The 16598-nt window shown below is 42.7% G+C and overlaps 1 protein-coding gene across 14 annotated transcripts in view; it reads right to left on the bottom strand.

Moving 5' to 3' along the window:
- Positions 1-16598, bottom strand: part of SRPK2 (SRSF protein kinase 2) — a 310148-nt gene that overhangs the window by 135454 nt on the left and 158096 nt on the right. The window contains exon 4 of one of the 14 annotated variants that reach the window (XM_073328507.2): positions 14479-14598. The exons of 12 other annotated variants lie outside the window; for them this stretch is intronic. In XM_073328507.2, the coding sequence (XP_073184608.1) occupies positions 14479-14486 (8 nt within the window). In that variant the 5' untranslated portion in view covers positions 14487-14598. Of the gene's footprint in view, positions 1-1132; positions 1153-14478; positions 14599-16598 lie in introns of those variants that run through there. One more of the 14 variants, XM_073328512.2, reaches the window with a different exon arrangement.

Here is a 16598-nt window from a genome sequence, read left to right as displayed (position 1 = left end):
CTGTGAGTTATCTCAGAAATAGGACTCTAACTTTTCATTACTCATCTTGAAGTAAACACCAAGGAATATCAAGAACGTTTCTCCAAAGGCCCAAAAGTAATCCATACTTTTAGAATTTGAAAAAGCAGATATTTCTGGAGAAACAGTCTAACAAAATGAAGAGTCATTTGAGACTTTTCCAACTTACTATATATTTGATTTATTTTAAGAAGAGATTTTTTTTCTGTTATAATCCTTGTTATATTTGCTAGCTGGGAATTCAGGGATAGGTTGTTCTTATTGGCCTTTGTGTATGTCATATTAGCAATTGTTGGAACAAGGAAGAATAGAAGAAGTCTTGAAATAGTTTCTTATCTGGCTATTTAGACTTTTACTTACAAGGTATAAAGTGTTGATTTAAAATCAGAGAGCTCTGTTTTGTCTATGGAGCCTGTAAGACTGGCATCTCTGGAAAGGCTAAATTTATTTGCTGCCTGAGAAGGGGATGAGGAAGGACAACACCTTGGTGATTAGCCGTGAAAGCACTTCTCCAGTTTTGTGGGGTTTTTTAAACTGAACACATGCTATATCACATAAACCTGATGACTATATCTAACACTTCATTTGGCTGCCTGAATTTCTGTCAAATAGTTTAATAAAAACTAGTTATGATACTTTACCAATGTTAAATGTTGCCCTCTCTCTACTACACTATTTCACAGGACTCAGCTGTGCCAGTGTTTATGAAGGAGCACTAACAGGGTTACTTTACATGTCCTCTCATTGAATGATCAGATACTATGAAAGCTACTCTTGTATCCTTCTTTGAGATGTATGAAATAAATATAAAAATAGTTATTGTTGAGATTTTATTTATAACTATAAAAATACTGAAATGCTAATTTTTAAAAATGTTTTATTTATATTTGTTAAGTGGACTTTAAAACACCTTTGGCATTAAAGAGTCAAAATGCTAAAGTTTTAAATTATAGCAAAAAGCATATATACCAACTTCAATTAATATTTTTTAAAACAGCATTATCAAACGTTCTAGGAAATGCAGTAAGATTTCTAACTAAAGATTATTTACATTATTGCACTTTTATGACACCCCAAATATGAATCTAACACACACATGCTAAAATGTACTCACCCATTCTAATTTTTTCTTTCTACATGGGGCACCCTGCGCTCTGTGATCCATTATAACTGGAATATTCCTCCTCAACTTTCAAAGCCTGGAGGCTCCTCTTTTTAAAAAACAAAACAAAACAACTGCCTAGCTTTAGTATGTTCTGCCAGCAGGTGGAGCTCTTCAGAGAAATGACTCCCTTTCACTCCCCCGTCAATTGCCCAAGCTAAGATAATAAACTATCAATTCTAATTAATATAATTACAACAGATTAGATATCTCCAGGCAGGATACTTATCTTATTTCAGAGTGGTAGCCGTGTTAGTCTGTATCAGCAAAAACAACAAGCAGTCCTTGTGGCACCTTAGAGACTAACCAATTTATTTGGGCATAAGCTTTCGTGGACTAGAACCCACTTCATCAGATGCATGGAGTGGAAAATACAGGAGCAGGTATAAATACATGAAAAGATGTGAATTGCCTTACCAAGTGTGAGGTTAGTCTAATGAGACAATTCAATTGACAGCAGGACACCAAGGGAGGAAAAATAGTTCTTAAAACTACAATACCCACCTAGTGAAGTGAAGAAACAGATTGACAGAGCCAGAAGGGTACCCAGAAGTCACCTACCACAAGACAGGCCCAACAAAGAAAGTAACAGAACGCCACTAGTCATCACCTACAGCCCCCAACTAAAACCTCTCCAGAGCATCATCAAGGATCTACAACGTATCCTGAAGGACAATCCCTCACTCTCACAGACCCTGGGGGACAGGCCAGTCCTCGCTTACAGACAGCCACCCAACCTGAAGCAAATACGCACCAGTAACTACACACCACACAACAAAAACACCAACCCAGGAATCAAACCTGCTACAAACCCCGATGCCAACTCTGTCTGTATATCTATTCAAGGGACACCATTATAGGACCTAACCACATCAGCCACACCATCAGGGGCTCGTTCACCTGCACATCTACCAATGTGATATATGCCATCATGTGCCAACAATGTCCCTCTGCCATGTACATTGGCCAAACCAGACAATCTCTATGCAAAAGAATAAATGGACACAAATCTGACATCAGGAATCATAAGATCCAAAAAGCAGTAGAACACTTCAATCTCCCTGGTCACTCAACAACAGACCTAAAAGTGGCAATTCTTCAACAAAAAAACTTCAAAAACAGACTCCAATATGAAACTGCAGAACTGGAATTAATTTGCAAACTGGACATCATCAGATCAGGCCTGAATAAAGACTGGGAGTGGTTGGGTCATTATAAAACCTAAACCTAATTTTCCCCTACTGTTACTCCCACCTTCTTGTCAACTGTCTGAAATGAGCCACTCTCATTAGCACTTCAAAAGTTATTTTTCCTCTCTTGGTATCCTTCTGTCAACTGAATTGTCTCATTAGACTAACTTCACACTTGGTAAGGCAAGTCACATCTTTTCATGTATTTATACCTGCTCCTGTATTTTCCACTCCATGCATCTGATGAAGTGGGTTCTAGGCCACGAAAGCTTATGCCCAAATAAATTGGTTAGTCTCTAAGGTGCCACAAGGACTCTTCATTGTTTTATCTTATTTGTTTATTATACAAAAAATGGAAATGAAGAATTACAGCAAAGTCAGATTCCAAGCTCTCAATTTCTCTCTCTGTAGAAATGCTCCAAAAGAGAAAAGGAAGGATTGATGTATTTCCCGTGCAGCTTGAATGTAATGCAAAATTTGGTGATAGCCTGCGTGTGGTCTCGTGGAGCACCAGGTGCCCACTTCAGAGAAGGAAAAATTATGGATGGGTAAGTAAATTTTTCTGTCCTCTCTTGTGGGAAATTGGTGCTCCAAGATCCCTTACAACTGGGAAGTAGGCAGCAGGAAAATCAATCTTTACAAATGAGAGAGAAATTTAAAACACCAGGAAAATTTAACCAAAAGAATAAACAGCTTTTGTTTGAGATGATTTTTGTACTTGCTAACTTTTTGCTTTTCTTCTTTCTTCCCACACCACATGACGAGTTTTAATAAAGGAAAAGCAAGAAAGACGCCAGAACTCTTTGTCCAAAAGTCTATCAGACAAAGACAACACAGCTTTACTTTAAAGCGATGGATAAGAATACGCTGACCACCAGGTAGCCATACAGCGAAGTTATTTGAACTAAACACTGTTCTGCATGGGGAATGGCCATGTGTCTGAATGAGTGAGTCCTCACAGAGGGAGGGCAATCTTGTATGAACAATTTGTAGATCTGACAAGTTACTGAATGTATCTATCTGCAAACAGTGGACATGGATGCCTTTGTACCCCTTCTTATGTCCCTCAACTAATCCTGAAGTTGCATCCAATTTTTTTGTTTTATGAAAACAAAATTTGAACGACCTGATCGCATCTAAAGTACACATCTGATTCTCCTAATTGTGGAAGGGCTTGGTACACACAGAATGAAAACAGACTGGCTGAAGTAAGAAGAATTTTGGGGGACAGAAAATTCTGGTGCAGGCCTGAGAATCACCACTTCTGGGAACAGCTGCATATAAGGATTCTAGAGGAATAAATCCCCTGAATTTATTAACTCTCCTGGCCAATATAACTGTTGATAGGAAAAACATTGAATAGAAAGTGACAGGAAGTTCAGGGATTACTTGAAGTATATAATTCTACTAGTCTCTTGACAGCATCTCTGTAGACACACATCTTTAAGGAATGAAATGTGAGGCTGCTGCAAAAGAAGGACTAGAAGTAGAAATACATTTTATGTTTAAAAATGTAGGTCTGAATCTCTTCCATGAAGAAAGATAGGAGGAATAATACACCAACTGATCACAGTACAGTATTTGCATTTATTGCAGTACTTTATAATGTTGCCATGGCAACTAGCTATGATTTCTACTGCCATCACCAGCTGCCAGTATACATAGTATGTAAGCAGAAAAATCACTTAAATAACAACATAAGAACAGCCATATTGGGTCAGACCAAGGGTCCATCTAGCCCAGTATCCTGTCTTCCAACAGTAGCCAATGCCAGGTGCTTCAGAGGGAATGAACAGAACAGGTAAATCATCAAGTGATCGATCCCCTGTCGCCCATCCCCAGCTTCTGGAAAACAGAGACAAGGGACATTTATATAATATGTAATAGAAGAAACTAACCAAGCTTATGTTAGTTAAAATTTATTGGAGACCTGAGGCCCCATTAAACTTGCTCAAAGGTTTTTCAGCTTCTTTCTGTCAAACCTCTAAATTAGCTTAACATTATTAACCTCAAAAACCATAGCTTTGGAAATATAGAAATTTGTGGACCTTATTATAATCTTGTCTGTTTTATTCTGAGTCACAGAGATGGACAAGCCTTGCACTCCACGAGGGAAAAATTGAACTATTTTATCATTAGAGAGCGAGACTACCAGTAAGCTTTATCTCAGATAAAAGTCACAATGAGAAGCTAAAGATATTCTTGGAACAGGAAAAATCTCTCATCCCAATACAAAGCACTTGCCTTATCTGGAATCTCAGGGAATTAACTGGGTGACATCTTATTTCTTATTTTGTTCTTTTTCTCTTTTTCTTTTTTAAATGAATTGACTGCAGAAATCACTGCAATTAAAACAAACAAAAATGTACCTGTAATTCTTGTTCTCTGAATATCCTGTGAATAATGGATCAACGCACCTAGGCTTCAGTCTCAGGACTGAGGGCTAGAAGCAAAATTAACTCAAACTTCCAAAAAGTAATTCACCCTTGGGGTAAGACCTAGCACAGACATTTTCAACTCCAAAAAACCTATTTAAGTTAAAGGACAACTGAAAAAGGAGGGTTAGAATGATGTTTTTCATCCCTGTCTAAAGCATTGGTGGACAGTGAATGCTGTTGTAAAAGACTTGAGATAGATTAGATAAAATAGATAGATAGACTCTTGTCTCTATCAAATCTAGCCATGAGTCAAATCTAGTCAAAACATTTTAGTCAACGCTGAAACATCTCATGGACATATACTGGTTTAAAAAAATTTGTATTTTGACGTTTTGTTGAGAAAGACTCATATTCTGATAGCCTGGTGCCTAGGTCAATGCCCTGGGAGACTCAGGTTCAAGTCCCTGCTCCGCCTGATTCAGAGTGATCTGGGATGAAGTATTCTACTCTGAATCAAGGTGAGAAGAGACTGGAATCTGGATCTCCTGCATTCCAGGCCAGTGCCCTAATTATCAGGCTATGGAGTGCAAAAGTCTCAGTCTCTTCCTCTCACCCACCCACCCAAATAGAAAATGTTTGAAGGTTGCTATGAAGCAGCAGAGGAGATTACTTACTAGGGATGTAAAATGTTAACCACTTAACCGGTAAGTATTAGTCTCACTGGTTAACCCGCCTTAACTGTTAACCCCTGGGCACTCTGGCTGGCCCACAGCGGCCCCAGCCACAACAGCCTGAGCAGCCCCAGCCGCACTGGCTGGATTGGCCCCAGCCATGCCAGCTGGCCAGTCTTTTAAATCGGTTAACCGTTTAAATGAAATATTTCTAATTGTTTAAATGGCTAAATTTTTAAACGGTATTTACATCCCTATTACTTACCTGTAACTGGAGGTTCTTCAAGATGTGTGGTCCCTATTTATATTCCAAAAGTGGGAGTGCATATACGCCATGAGCTGGAGCCGGAAGTTTTCAGCAGCAGTGTCCGCTGACCTGCACATGTGTCTTTTGTTGCCTTCTGCTCAGTCACCATCTTACCACTGAAAAAACTGTCTGCAGCAGAAGGGATGGTGAGCAGGTACTGGAATACAGATAGGGACCACACATCTTGAAGAACCTCCAGTTACAGGAAAGTAAATCCTGTTATTCTTCGAGTGATGGTCCCTGTACGTATTCCAAATGCAGATGAGTACAAAACAGTGATCAGCTCGGAGGTGGATGCAAGGACAAGAGAGTTATCGCCTGCTGCAGGACAGCACGTCCCATGGTCACATCTTCGGCTGCCCACTGGTCAATGGCGTAGTGCGCTGAAGGTATGGACAGAGCGCCAGGTCATCGCACAGCAGATATCGTGCACGGGGACATCTGCCAGGGAGGTGGAGGTGGTCACATGCACCCTTGTGGAGTGGGCCGTAATTCTGCCGGCCGGTGCCACGTTGGAATATGCATAGCATTTCATGATGTATGAAAAGATCCACTTGGATATGCACTGTGAGGAGAGGGCCTGCCCCGTCAACTGTTCCACAATAGCCACAGAAAAGTGTGGGGAGATGCAGAAGGCGCATGTCAAAGTAGAATGCTAGTGCACGTCAGATGTCCAGGGAGTGCAGCGTCCTGTCCATGGAAGTGGCATGCGGGTTAGGATGGAAAACCAGGAGATGGATCAACTGGTTGACGTGGAAGTCAGAGATGACTTTTGGGAGGAACTTAGGGTGAAGGTGCAGGGAGACTTTGTCCTTATGGAAGATCATATATGAGGGATCAGCCATCATGGCCACAAATTCACTGGCCTGCGAGCAGAAGTGATGACAACAAGGGAGAGGACCTTCATGGATAGGTGTGAGAGGGAGCATGTGCCCAGAGGTTCAAAGGGAGGTCTGGTGAGGGCAGACAGCACAAGATTAAGGTCCGGGGCACGGGCGGTGTAGGTGTAAGGACTGGCGAGAAGCAGTTCTTCAGGCCCTTCAGAAACCAAGTAGTGGTACGGTGAGTGAACACCGAGTGTCCATCCACTGAGGAGAGGAAGGAGCTGAGGGCCACAAGATGGACACAGACAGAGCTAAGTGCAAGGCCCGAGTCCTTAAGTTCCAAGAGGTAGTCTAGGATGACAAGCATAGAGATGTCCTGGAGGGGAAAGCGGTGACATTGAGCCCAGGAGGTGAAGCTCTTCCATTTTGTGATGTAACATGCCCATGTAGAGTACCATCTGTTGTAAGTAAGTATCCAGAGGATGGGTGTGGAGCAGGCACTGTCTACATGCGAGTCCAAAAACCAGTCCATCAGCTGAAGTGGGCCTGAGTTGGATGTCGAACCCTGCCGTTTTCCTGGGTGAGGAGGTCAGGCAGGGCAGAGACTGATTGGTGAGCGGGCAGACAGTCTGTGTAGATAGGGAAAACAGAACTGTCAAATCCAGCATGGGGCTACCAGGAGGACCATGGCCCAGTCACAGCGGATCTTGCATAGAACTTGGGGGAGGAGGGAAAGAGGGGAAGGCATATTGGAGACTGCCCACGCTACAGAAGGAGAAGGGTGTTGCCCTTGGAATCGCGACCTCTGGCACCCCAGGAGCAGTGAAGGGGGAACTTGCAGTTCTCGCAAGTGGCAAAGAAGTCCCAATGAGAGGCTCCCCAGACCTGGCAGATGGAGCAGAGATGGGGGATTGTGGAGCTCCCTCTCGTGATAGAGGTAACAGGTCCAGCTGAGTGCTTCTCCCAAGGAGTTCTGCATCCCCAGAAGGTACACTGGATAGGGCATGACACTGTGGCGAAGACACCAGATCCAGGGGCAGATGGCCCCTGTGCAGAGTGACGGGGACATGGCGCCTCCCTGTCTGTCTATGTATGCCAAGGCAGTGGTATTGTCCTAGAGTATCTGGATGTGCCGGTCACGGAGAAGAGGCAGGGACACGTGGCAAGCTAGGCAGACCACGTGCAGTTCCAAGTCGTTGATGTGCATGCGCACCTCATTGGTGCCCATGTCCCTTGTGCGTCATGGCCATGTAGATATGCACCCCATCCAGCTAGGGAGGTATCCATGGCAAGGATGGTTGTAGGGACAGTAGTGGTGAACGGAAGGCTGCATAGCACCTTGGCGGGATCGTTCCACCAGGCGAGGGAGGCGCAGACCAAAAGCAGGACAGTCAGGGCCGAGTCCGGTAGTTGATTTGGGAACTGCAGACCAAGAGGAGCTACAGTTGTAGACAGCGCATGTGGAAGCAGGCATGCAGTGTCACATGGGTGCAGCGTGACGTGCCAAGAACTCTCCCAGCTTTGCATAATTATTGAAATCATACCTTGCCAGCAGAGCCTGGTAGCTCAAAATGCGAAACTGCAGGGTAACCGATGAGTAAAGTTTGCATCTGAGCAGAGCACTTTGCTGCTCTGTCGGGAGGGATGAAGGTAGAGCAGTGCTGACCTGCCCATTCCGTTGCCGTGTGCACCACCAGCAAAGCTGGGGCAGGGTGAGAAAAAAGGAAATCAACCCCTTTGGATGTCACAAAGTAGCGATGTTTTACCCTCTTTGCTGTTAGGGTGCAGGACAATGGGTTGTGCCAGACCTCTCGAGTGGGGTGGAGGATGGCCTCACTGATGGTCAGAGCCATGTGCGCCAGTCCTTGAAGCTGAAGGTATCCAGCAGCTGATGGGGTGGCCCTGGACTTCCTCCAAGGGGATACCCAAATCAAGGGCCAACCTCTGCAGCAGCCCCTGGTATAGGCAGTAATAATCAGGAGGCAAGAGGGTTGGGGGAATCAGGGCTTCGTCCCAATAGGAGGATGCCGCCATCGGGACCAGTGCCACCGGGTCACACTCTGGGTCTGCTTCTGGGTCCAAGTTGGAGGGTTCCAGCAGAGGGGCCCAGATGGAAGGGTGTGAGGCCTGTGAAGGCGGGTACGGGCAGTGATACAGATCCTATCTGGGCCATTGCTGCCATGCAGGTCCAGTGGGTATTATTGTGCCCCAAGAATAGGGATACCACTGTGGTGGGACTGGGGGAAAGCCCATCTGGTGTGGTGGATGCGTCCAGGAGTCTGAGCTGCATCGGGATACCGGGGAAAATGATGGTTCTTCCGCTGAAAAGCCCTCTGAGTCTGAAGAGGCCTCCGGCGGCAGCAGCAGGGCCATCAATGTGGGCAGTCCTGCGACCGTTGGGTGTGGATCCCAGTCCAGGAGGAGTGGCACATCCGCTGGTGTAGGTGGCTGTGGAGCCAAGAGGAGCAGGGAGAACGGATACAGCAGATTGAGGTGCGCCGCTGGGAGTAGTGGTTCAACCCATCCAGGTGTCCACATCCCGCTGACCGCCAAAGCGGGGAAAGGGGATGCACAGTGCGGAGCATGGGGACTCCTGTTGAGATAGAGAAGCATGCCTCGGAAGGCTGCCATGCTGCACAGCCAGCACGGGAGCCAACTGTACCAGTGCCTCCTTCTTCCTCTTCGCCTTCTTTCCCACCATGTGTGTAGTCATAGGGAGAGACATAGTGGGCTCTGCATGCGACATCTCACCCAACCGGGCACGGCTCAGGTAGGAAACGCTGTGCATCACAGCAGTCCACGATGGGGACCTGCTGTGACGTCCACGGGATCGCCTGCTGCTCTCCTCCTTGGCCTTCTCGTGCTTTGGGCAGGAGGGATGAAGAGGGTGGGGTGCACCACTGGTTCCACCAGTCCAGAATTGGACACCACATGGGGCTTCCTCCAAGAGAAATCTGCAGAGGTGCAAGAGATAAGCCTTGCGGATCCGCAATTGAAAGGACCTGCAGATGTTTCAAGGTGCTGTGAGATGCGCTCCCTCCAGGCAATAGAGGCAGCGGTTCTTAAATCCCAGGACTTGAGGGCATAGTAACCTGACGACATCAGGGTGGGCCCTGAATGGGGCAACTATGAACACTAATTACAAGTTATGTACACAACTAAGAGAAACAACTGAACTAACTATATACAATGGATGATTGTTCTCATGGAGGCTGTGAGCACAGAGAGAGAAGATTCTGACTATGATCATGCAGTGGTAAGGGACTACGGGTGTATTGCCCCGTCCGGCCTCTTATAACCTCATCTGGAGCATGAAGTAATGTAAGACGCTCATGCGTGTCAACAGTCACTGCTGCTGAAAATTTCCAGCTCCGGCACATGGCACACATGCACACCCCATTTGTAATACATATAGGGACCATTACTCAAAGAAGAATCCTCATACTCCAGATAGTTCTACTAACAGTAGAGTAGAGAAAGGAGACTATGGTGAGTATTCACATGAATAATCTCACCAGCTTCAGTGCACGTGAGTGTGATGAAAAGGATTTGGCCCTATGGTTAGTAAAGACTATGCTAAATATGAAAATATCATATTGAATTTATTTAAGTACAGATACCACCAGAAGATATAGCTGCATAACCATGCTCTTCTCATCTCCTTGGAAAACAAGGAGCTGACCACTGGAGGCTATGATGCTCTATCTGTATGATTATGACTCTCTTGAGAGTTCTAATTCTTTTCTAACCTAAAAGTGTACTTTTGTTGTAATCTATTTATCTATGGAGAATCAATAAATCAATCAATAACTCTAAAAGGAAATGCCATTTATATAAACAGAATTATCTATTATTGGACCCAACTCTACAACTTAAGTATATATTTGTAAAGAGATTAAAATGTGAAAACATTTTGAGTCAGTATTGGCAGACATTGCTATTGTAGCTGTAAAGCATCCTGTAAAAGATCATCTACTTTTGCAAAACCGTTCTTTAAATTTCGCAACACCACAGCCAAAACTAAGTTGTGTTAATTTCTTGAAGAACACAAAAGTACAATTTATCTATTTATATATCTATCTACGGCAGTATTAAAGGCAGTTACAGGAAGCAGGATTGAACAGTGACAAAAACATAGCAAATCAATGCTGAAAATGGATTTTATTCACAAAACTTAAGGGTTTTTTTAAAAAATAATTGACTGTGTTTTTAGACAACATGTCGTTGCTGGATCCAAAAGCCACATAATCCAGGGTAATTTTTTTTTTTTGAGAAAGTATTCTTAACAGTATTTCCCTGTGCTAGTAAGAGTTGTTTGAGAACCCAAGAAAGATCAATGATGGAACAACCCTATATAGAAATTATTCACTCAGTACATTTTTCAAATTTCCCCCACAACAAGCATATGAAAATATTTTTCAAGTTCGATTTTTTATAGAAGTAAAATACACAGATTTCTTAAATGCTGCAATAAATTAATCTGTGGTATCCCAATAGGTGTCAATTCCATAGACTCTCATATATCAAATAAGAAATGATAGGGTGTCACTGCCAAAAGTGGTAATCTAGAAAGCATCAAATTGAAAATAGGCATAGAGACTACAGAAAAGATTGAAACAGGACAAAAGTAATCATCAGTACAGTCCAGAAGCCTTAAAATTCCACCTGTGCTGAAAGAAAGTAGTGGTGGTTTGTTTGTTTGCATTTTAAACAAGAACTCTGTTAGTTGATGGAGCTCACCCTGCAGGGCATGAAATGCCTTGGAGAACAAAAATGATTCACAAGATGGGTCATTATTTGAAAAAGATTCAGGAAGAACAAGTAACTTATCTTCAAAATGTAATAGTTAAACTACTACTCTTCAATAGAGTAGACATCTCATTTCACTTGTAGAACCACTTATCATAAACAAACATATTTGGCTCTCTCCATTGTCAGGGTATGGACAAAATAAACTAATTAGACTTTTCTTTCTTTAATTTCTATGATCACTATATGTATGTATTTATATATCATGAAGGAAGTGGGTTGAACACATGTCTGAAAGTGAGGTTATGACAGGTTATGATAAGAAAAGTAATACCATTCAGCACAGAATTGTACTTTAAATGGCCACTCCTAACAAACTGCCAGGGTGAATTAACAAAAACTAATTTCTGCGGTGAATACATGGACTGCATATAATTATCTATATGGAGCAGCCTTCAATCTCTTGAACCAATATAGCATAGGTTGCTCAAAACTTTAAACTGACATTTGCTGATTCAACAAATTACTTTTAAACCAGCAGAAATCATTCTATACTACATGGTGTGTACAGTGAATATGAATTTAAAAATGTGACTGCAAGGCCCATGTAAAATATTTTTATATATTTATTAAATTCCATAATCCAACATGCTTCAGTTTCATTTCTTATGACTATGTGGAAAACTTGACTTTTCTCATTTTTTACTTTTGTATTTTTTATTTTTCAGCTGGTAACGATTTATGCAAGTAAGGACTCCAGCAAAACAGCAGCAGGGTTAAACTATCCACTAGTATAAAAAACATGCCTTTATAAGTTTCTGTATGGAGAAGAGACTGTTCTCAAAATAATATATAGTTTACAAATGAATTCAATTAGGGGAATAAATAATGTATCTTGATGAAATGTGGATGCCTGGAAAATGTGTCCGGAAATAATTCAAATTTTGAAAATAGATCAGTTTAGTAAGAAGTGGGAGCTTTACATATATGTTAACTGTTCTGTCAAGTTCTCTAGAAAGATATTGGAATATTCATAAAGAAATGCACAAAATGGCATCTTTATATAATAGACTGACAAAATATGTATCTTTTCCAGTCATAATGAAGATTTTAGGATCCTCTGGTAAAGCACCAAGACTGCTGCAATCATTACGCACAACATATCAACTCGAACAGGTCATGGCATGTTAAATGAAAACTGAATGTTGCTTTTGAGAGTTTAAATCTCAAATTTAAAAGGTTGGTTTGCATTTAAATTTCCTTACAAAGTTTAGAAAGCATAACTTGAGCTGACTTTGCTTTGCAATCACTCTTCTATTGTACTGTTTCCCCAGAGTTGAACTGTACCTAGGGTTGCCAGGCACCTGATTTTTGACCGGAATGCCTGGTCGAAAAGGGACCAGGGCAGCTACGGTCAGCACCACCAACCGCGCTGTTAAAAGTCCGGTCAGCGGTGCTGAGGGTCTAAGGCAGGCAGGCTACTCCCTACCTGTCCTGGCACTGTGCTGCACCCTGGAAGCAGCCAGAAAGTCCAGCTTCTAGGGGGAAGGGCCACAGGGCTCTGTGCGCTGCCCTCGCCCCGAGCAGTGACTCCGCACTCCCATTAGCTGAGAACCCCAGCCATTGGGAGCTGGAGGGATGGATCCTGCGGGTGAGAGCAGCGCACGGACCCTCGTGGCCCTCCCCGCCTAGGAGCCGGACTGGTTGGCCGCTTCCAGGGCACAGCGCGGAGCCAGGACAGGCAGGGAGCCTGCCTTAGACCTGCTGTGCCGCTGACTGAGAGCCGCCTGAGGTAAGCCTGAGCCTCAACAGCCTGTCCCAGCCCCTGCCCCACACAAACCCTCCTCCTGTACCCCAAACCCCTCATCCCTGGCCCCAGCCCAGAGTCCATACCCCAACCCCCTGCCTCAACCCGCAGCCCCCTCCCACATTCCCAATCCTTTGGCCCCACCACCCAGTCTGGAGCCCTCTCCTGCACCCCAAACCCCTCATCCCGAGCCCCACCCCAGAGCCCACACCCCCAGCCGGAGCCTTCACCCCTTCCCGCACCTCAACCCCCTACTCCAGCCCAGTGAAAGTGAGTGAGGGTGGGGGACAGCAAGCCACCAAGGGAGGGGGAATGTAGTGAGCGGGGGCGGGGCCTTGGGGAAGGGGCAGGGCTAGGATGTTCGGTTTTGTGCGATTAGAAAGTAGACAACCCTAGCTGTACCATCTTATCACAACAAACTCTAATTGTGTTAGAAGATGGTAAGGCTGAAGGAAAGATAGTGATGTCCAGTTTCAAGCCTTTGTTTATTCTGATGATTTCACTGTCTACTCCTGCCGGGCAGTGATCTCTCTAGGTTGGAGCACAAGCATATTGATGTGGCAGTGTAGGGAAGCATAATTATACAATGACAACATGCTTTCATTGTCTGCAGTGAAAGTTATTAACTTTTAAAATAGGGACTTCCCTCATTAATGTGACTATTTATTTTTACTATGGTTGCACACAAAATTCACATGTAAAAGTGGGAGCCCACAGTGCTAGAAGCTGCACAAATACAGTAGTATTATTGAGCAGTTAATCATTGGAATAATATTTTTGAAGAGCCACAAAAGAAGTAGAGTATCTTAAAAAGCAAACCATGTTCTTTCATGTCCTGAACAGTTTCTGACTCTGCTAACAAACAGAAAAGTATTTAGGGAGGTTAATAAAAAAAAAAAAAAAAGACGCACTGGAAATTAAATTTAACCCATTTTTTTCTTGCTGGGTTTAGGATTATAATTGGCAATCATAGCTTTCATCATCTCCACCCAAGTTTTTGGACCAAAAAAGAATGAGTTAATGAATCAGAAGAGCTTGGCTCAGTTATTAGTTACTTCAGACACATGAAAGCTGTCTAGAAAACTTTTTTCTCCCCTTTAAGTACTTGTTCAATAGGAAAAATTTTAATTTTTTAGGCTTTTTCCTCCACTTCTTATTTCCTGCATTTTCCACCCAAAGTTTTTATATATATTTGTCCATACAATTAGTACTACAGAGAATCTTGGGAAACTTTCTCTGGAAGTGTTAGTTATACTTGCACAAATAGCAATGTAGAAGTTAGCCATGTTAAAGAACTTTAGTAGGAATACCTAAAATTTAAATTGCATGTAAGTTACTATTTTTGCAGTATATGAATTAATATTTAACTCACTGCTCCATCTACCATGTCCTGGTCACTCATCTAGAATTCAATGTCTCCGCCATTACATACATGTCTGGATTGCGAATGGGAGCAGATTGGAGTTTACGGTTAAACTCATGATGATGAGAACTGCGAGAAAGCACAGGTGATATTGTTCACCATGTATCAATCAACAGAAGCCTCTCCTCAAAAAGCAATGATTTTCTTTGTCACATCCAAAGAACCCGCCTTCCAGAATTGGTATGGAAGCAGGCAAACTGCAACAATCCCCATTACCCTCACCAGTGAATATGGGTTGGAACAAACACAATGGAAAACTGGTACCCAAGCTAATGTCACTGGAGCCAATCCCCAGCAGCTGTGCAGAAATGTGTTACCCGTGGATATGTCAAAGGGAGCATATCACAATGCTGTAGCTGCAGAAATGCCACTGCAGCATGCACTGGGGCCTGTAAATGCAAGGGGTGTGTCGGCACATAAAAACATAAGAACGGCCATACTGGGTCAGACCAAAGGTATCCCTAGCCCAGTATCCTGTCTTTCAACAGGTTTCAGAGCACCAGCTGTGTTAGTCTGTATTCGCAAAAAGAAAAGGAGTACTTGTGGCACCTCAGAGACTAAAAAATTTATTTGAGCATAAGCTTTCGTGAGCTACAGCTCACTTCATCGGAAGTGAGCTGTAGCTCACGAAAGCTTATGCTCAAATAAATTTGTTAGTCTCTAAGGTGCCACAAGTATTCCTTTTCTTTTTGTTTTTCAACAGTGGCCAATGCCAGGTGCCCCAGAGGGAATGAACAGAACAGGTAATCATCAAGTGATTCATCCCCTGTCACCCATTCCCAGCTTTTAGCAAACAGAAGCTAGGGACACTGTCCCTGCCCATCCTGGCTAATAGCCATTGATGGACCTATCCTCCATAAATTTATCAAGTTCTTTTTTGAACTCTGTTACAGTCTTGGCCTTCACAACATCCTCTGACAAGGAGTTTCACAGGTTGACTGTGTGTTGTATGAAAAAATACTTCCTTTTGTTTGTTTTAAATTTGCTGCCTATTAATTTCATTTGGTGGCCCCTAGATCTTGTGTTATGAGAAGAAGTAAATAACACTTCCTTATTTACTTTCTCCACACCAGTCATGATTTTGTAAACCTCTATCATATCCCCCCTTAGTCATCTCTTTTACAAGCTGAAAAGTCCAAGTCCTAAGTATCTCTCCTCATAAGGCATCCATTCCATACCCCTAATAATTTTTGTTCCCTTTTCTAAACCTTTTTCAATTCCATTGTATCTTTTTTGAGATGGGGCAATCACATCTGCACACAGTATTAACTGTATTAACCACTGCTATCATGGTCGCACAGTGTTCCTTCCATCCATAATCTGCAAACATTTGATGAGGCTGGTTTTCATCTCTGTCGCCTTCCTCAAGAATGTGAGCGTACCATGGATTTATACAGAAGCAATATGGTATTTTCTTCTTATCTGTCCATCCCTTTCTTAATGATTCCCAACATTCTGTTTGCTATGTGGAACTGTTAAATTAAACCTGTATAAACAATGCGCACAACATACAGTAACTGTCTGCAGTGGAATAAAAATCATAGAAATTTACTAATTTTTCAAATTTTATTTACATTTTGAACTCCAATTTAGAAGGTGAAATATTCAAAATTCAGCTTGGTAAACTTTTTTTTTTCCAGGTTCAGCACATTCAAATTATGAAAGATAACTTGTTTTAACTACTTTTCCTCAAAAATGCCTGACATTTTATTTTATAGAAAATGTGCCCAGTCAATAAAAGAAAAAAGTCTGACTCATCCTTGGTTACCATTACAGGTTGGAATTTTTCTTTAATGTTCCACAGTGCCACATGTTCTCTCTACATATCTTTATTCTGTTGATGGATCTTTGAATTCTCCCAAGATTACTAAAGGTCTCTCTGCTTTGGGGCAACAAGTTTTAATAACTGAGAAATATTACACTGTTCCACAGTGTCACTTTTCTTTGTGTGGTGGGGCTGACTTATCCTGAGTTTAGAAGATATATTATCAGTGATACCCTAGTGCATCTGTATTACAACATCCATGTCAACAGCAGTTAAAAAAATAACACCTGCTTATGTATCTTTA

Source organism: Lepidochelys kempii, chromosome 1 (genome assembly GCF_965140285.1).
Source record: "Lepidochelys kempii isolate rLepKem1 chromosome 1, rLepKem1.hap1, whole genome shotgun sequence".
Lineage (NCBI taxonomy): Eukaryota > Metazoa > Chordata > Testudines > Cheloniidae > Lepidochelys > Lepidochelys kempii.
This window is presented reverse-complemented; position numbering and strand designations above follow the sequence as displayed.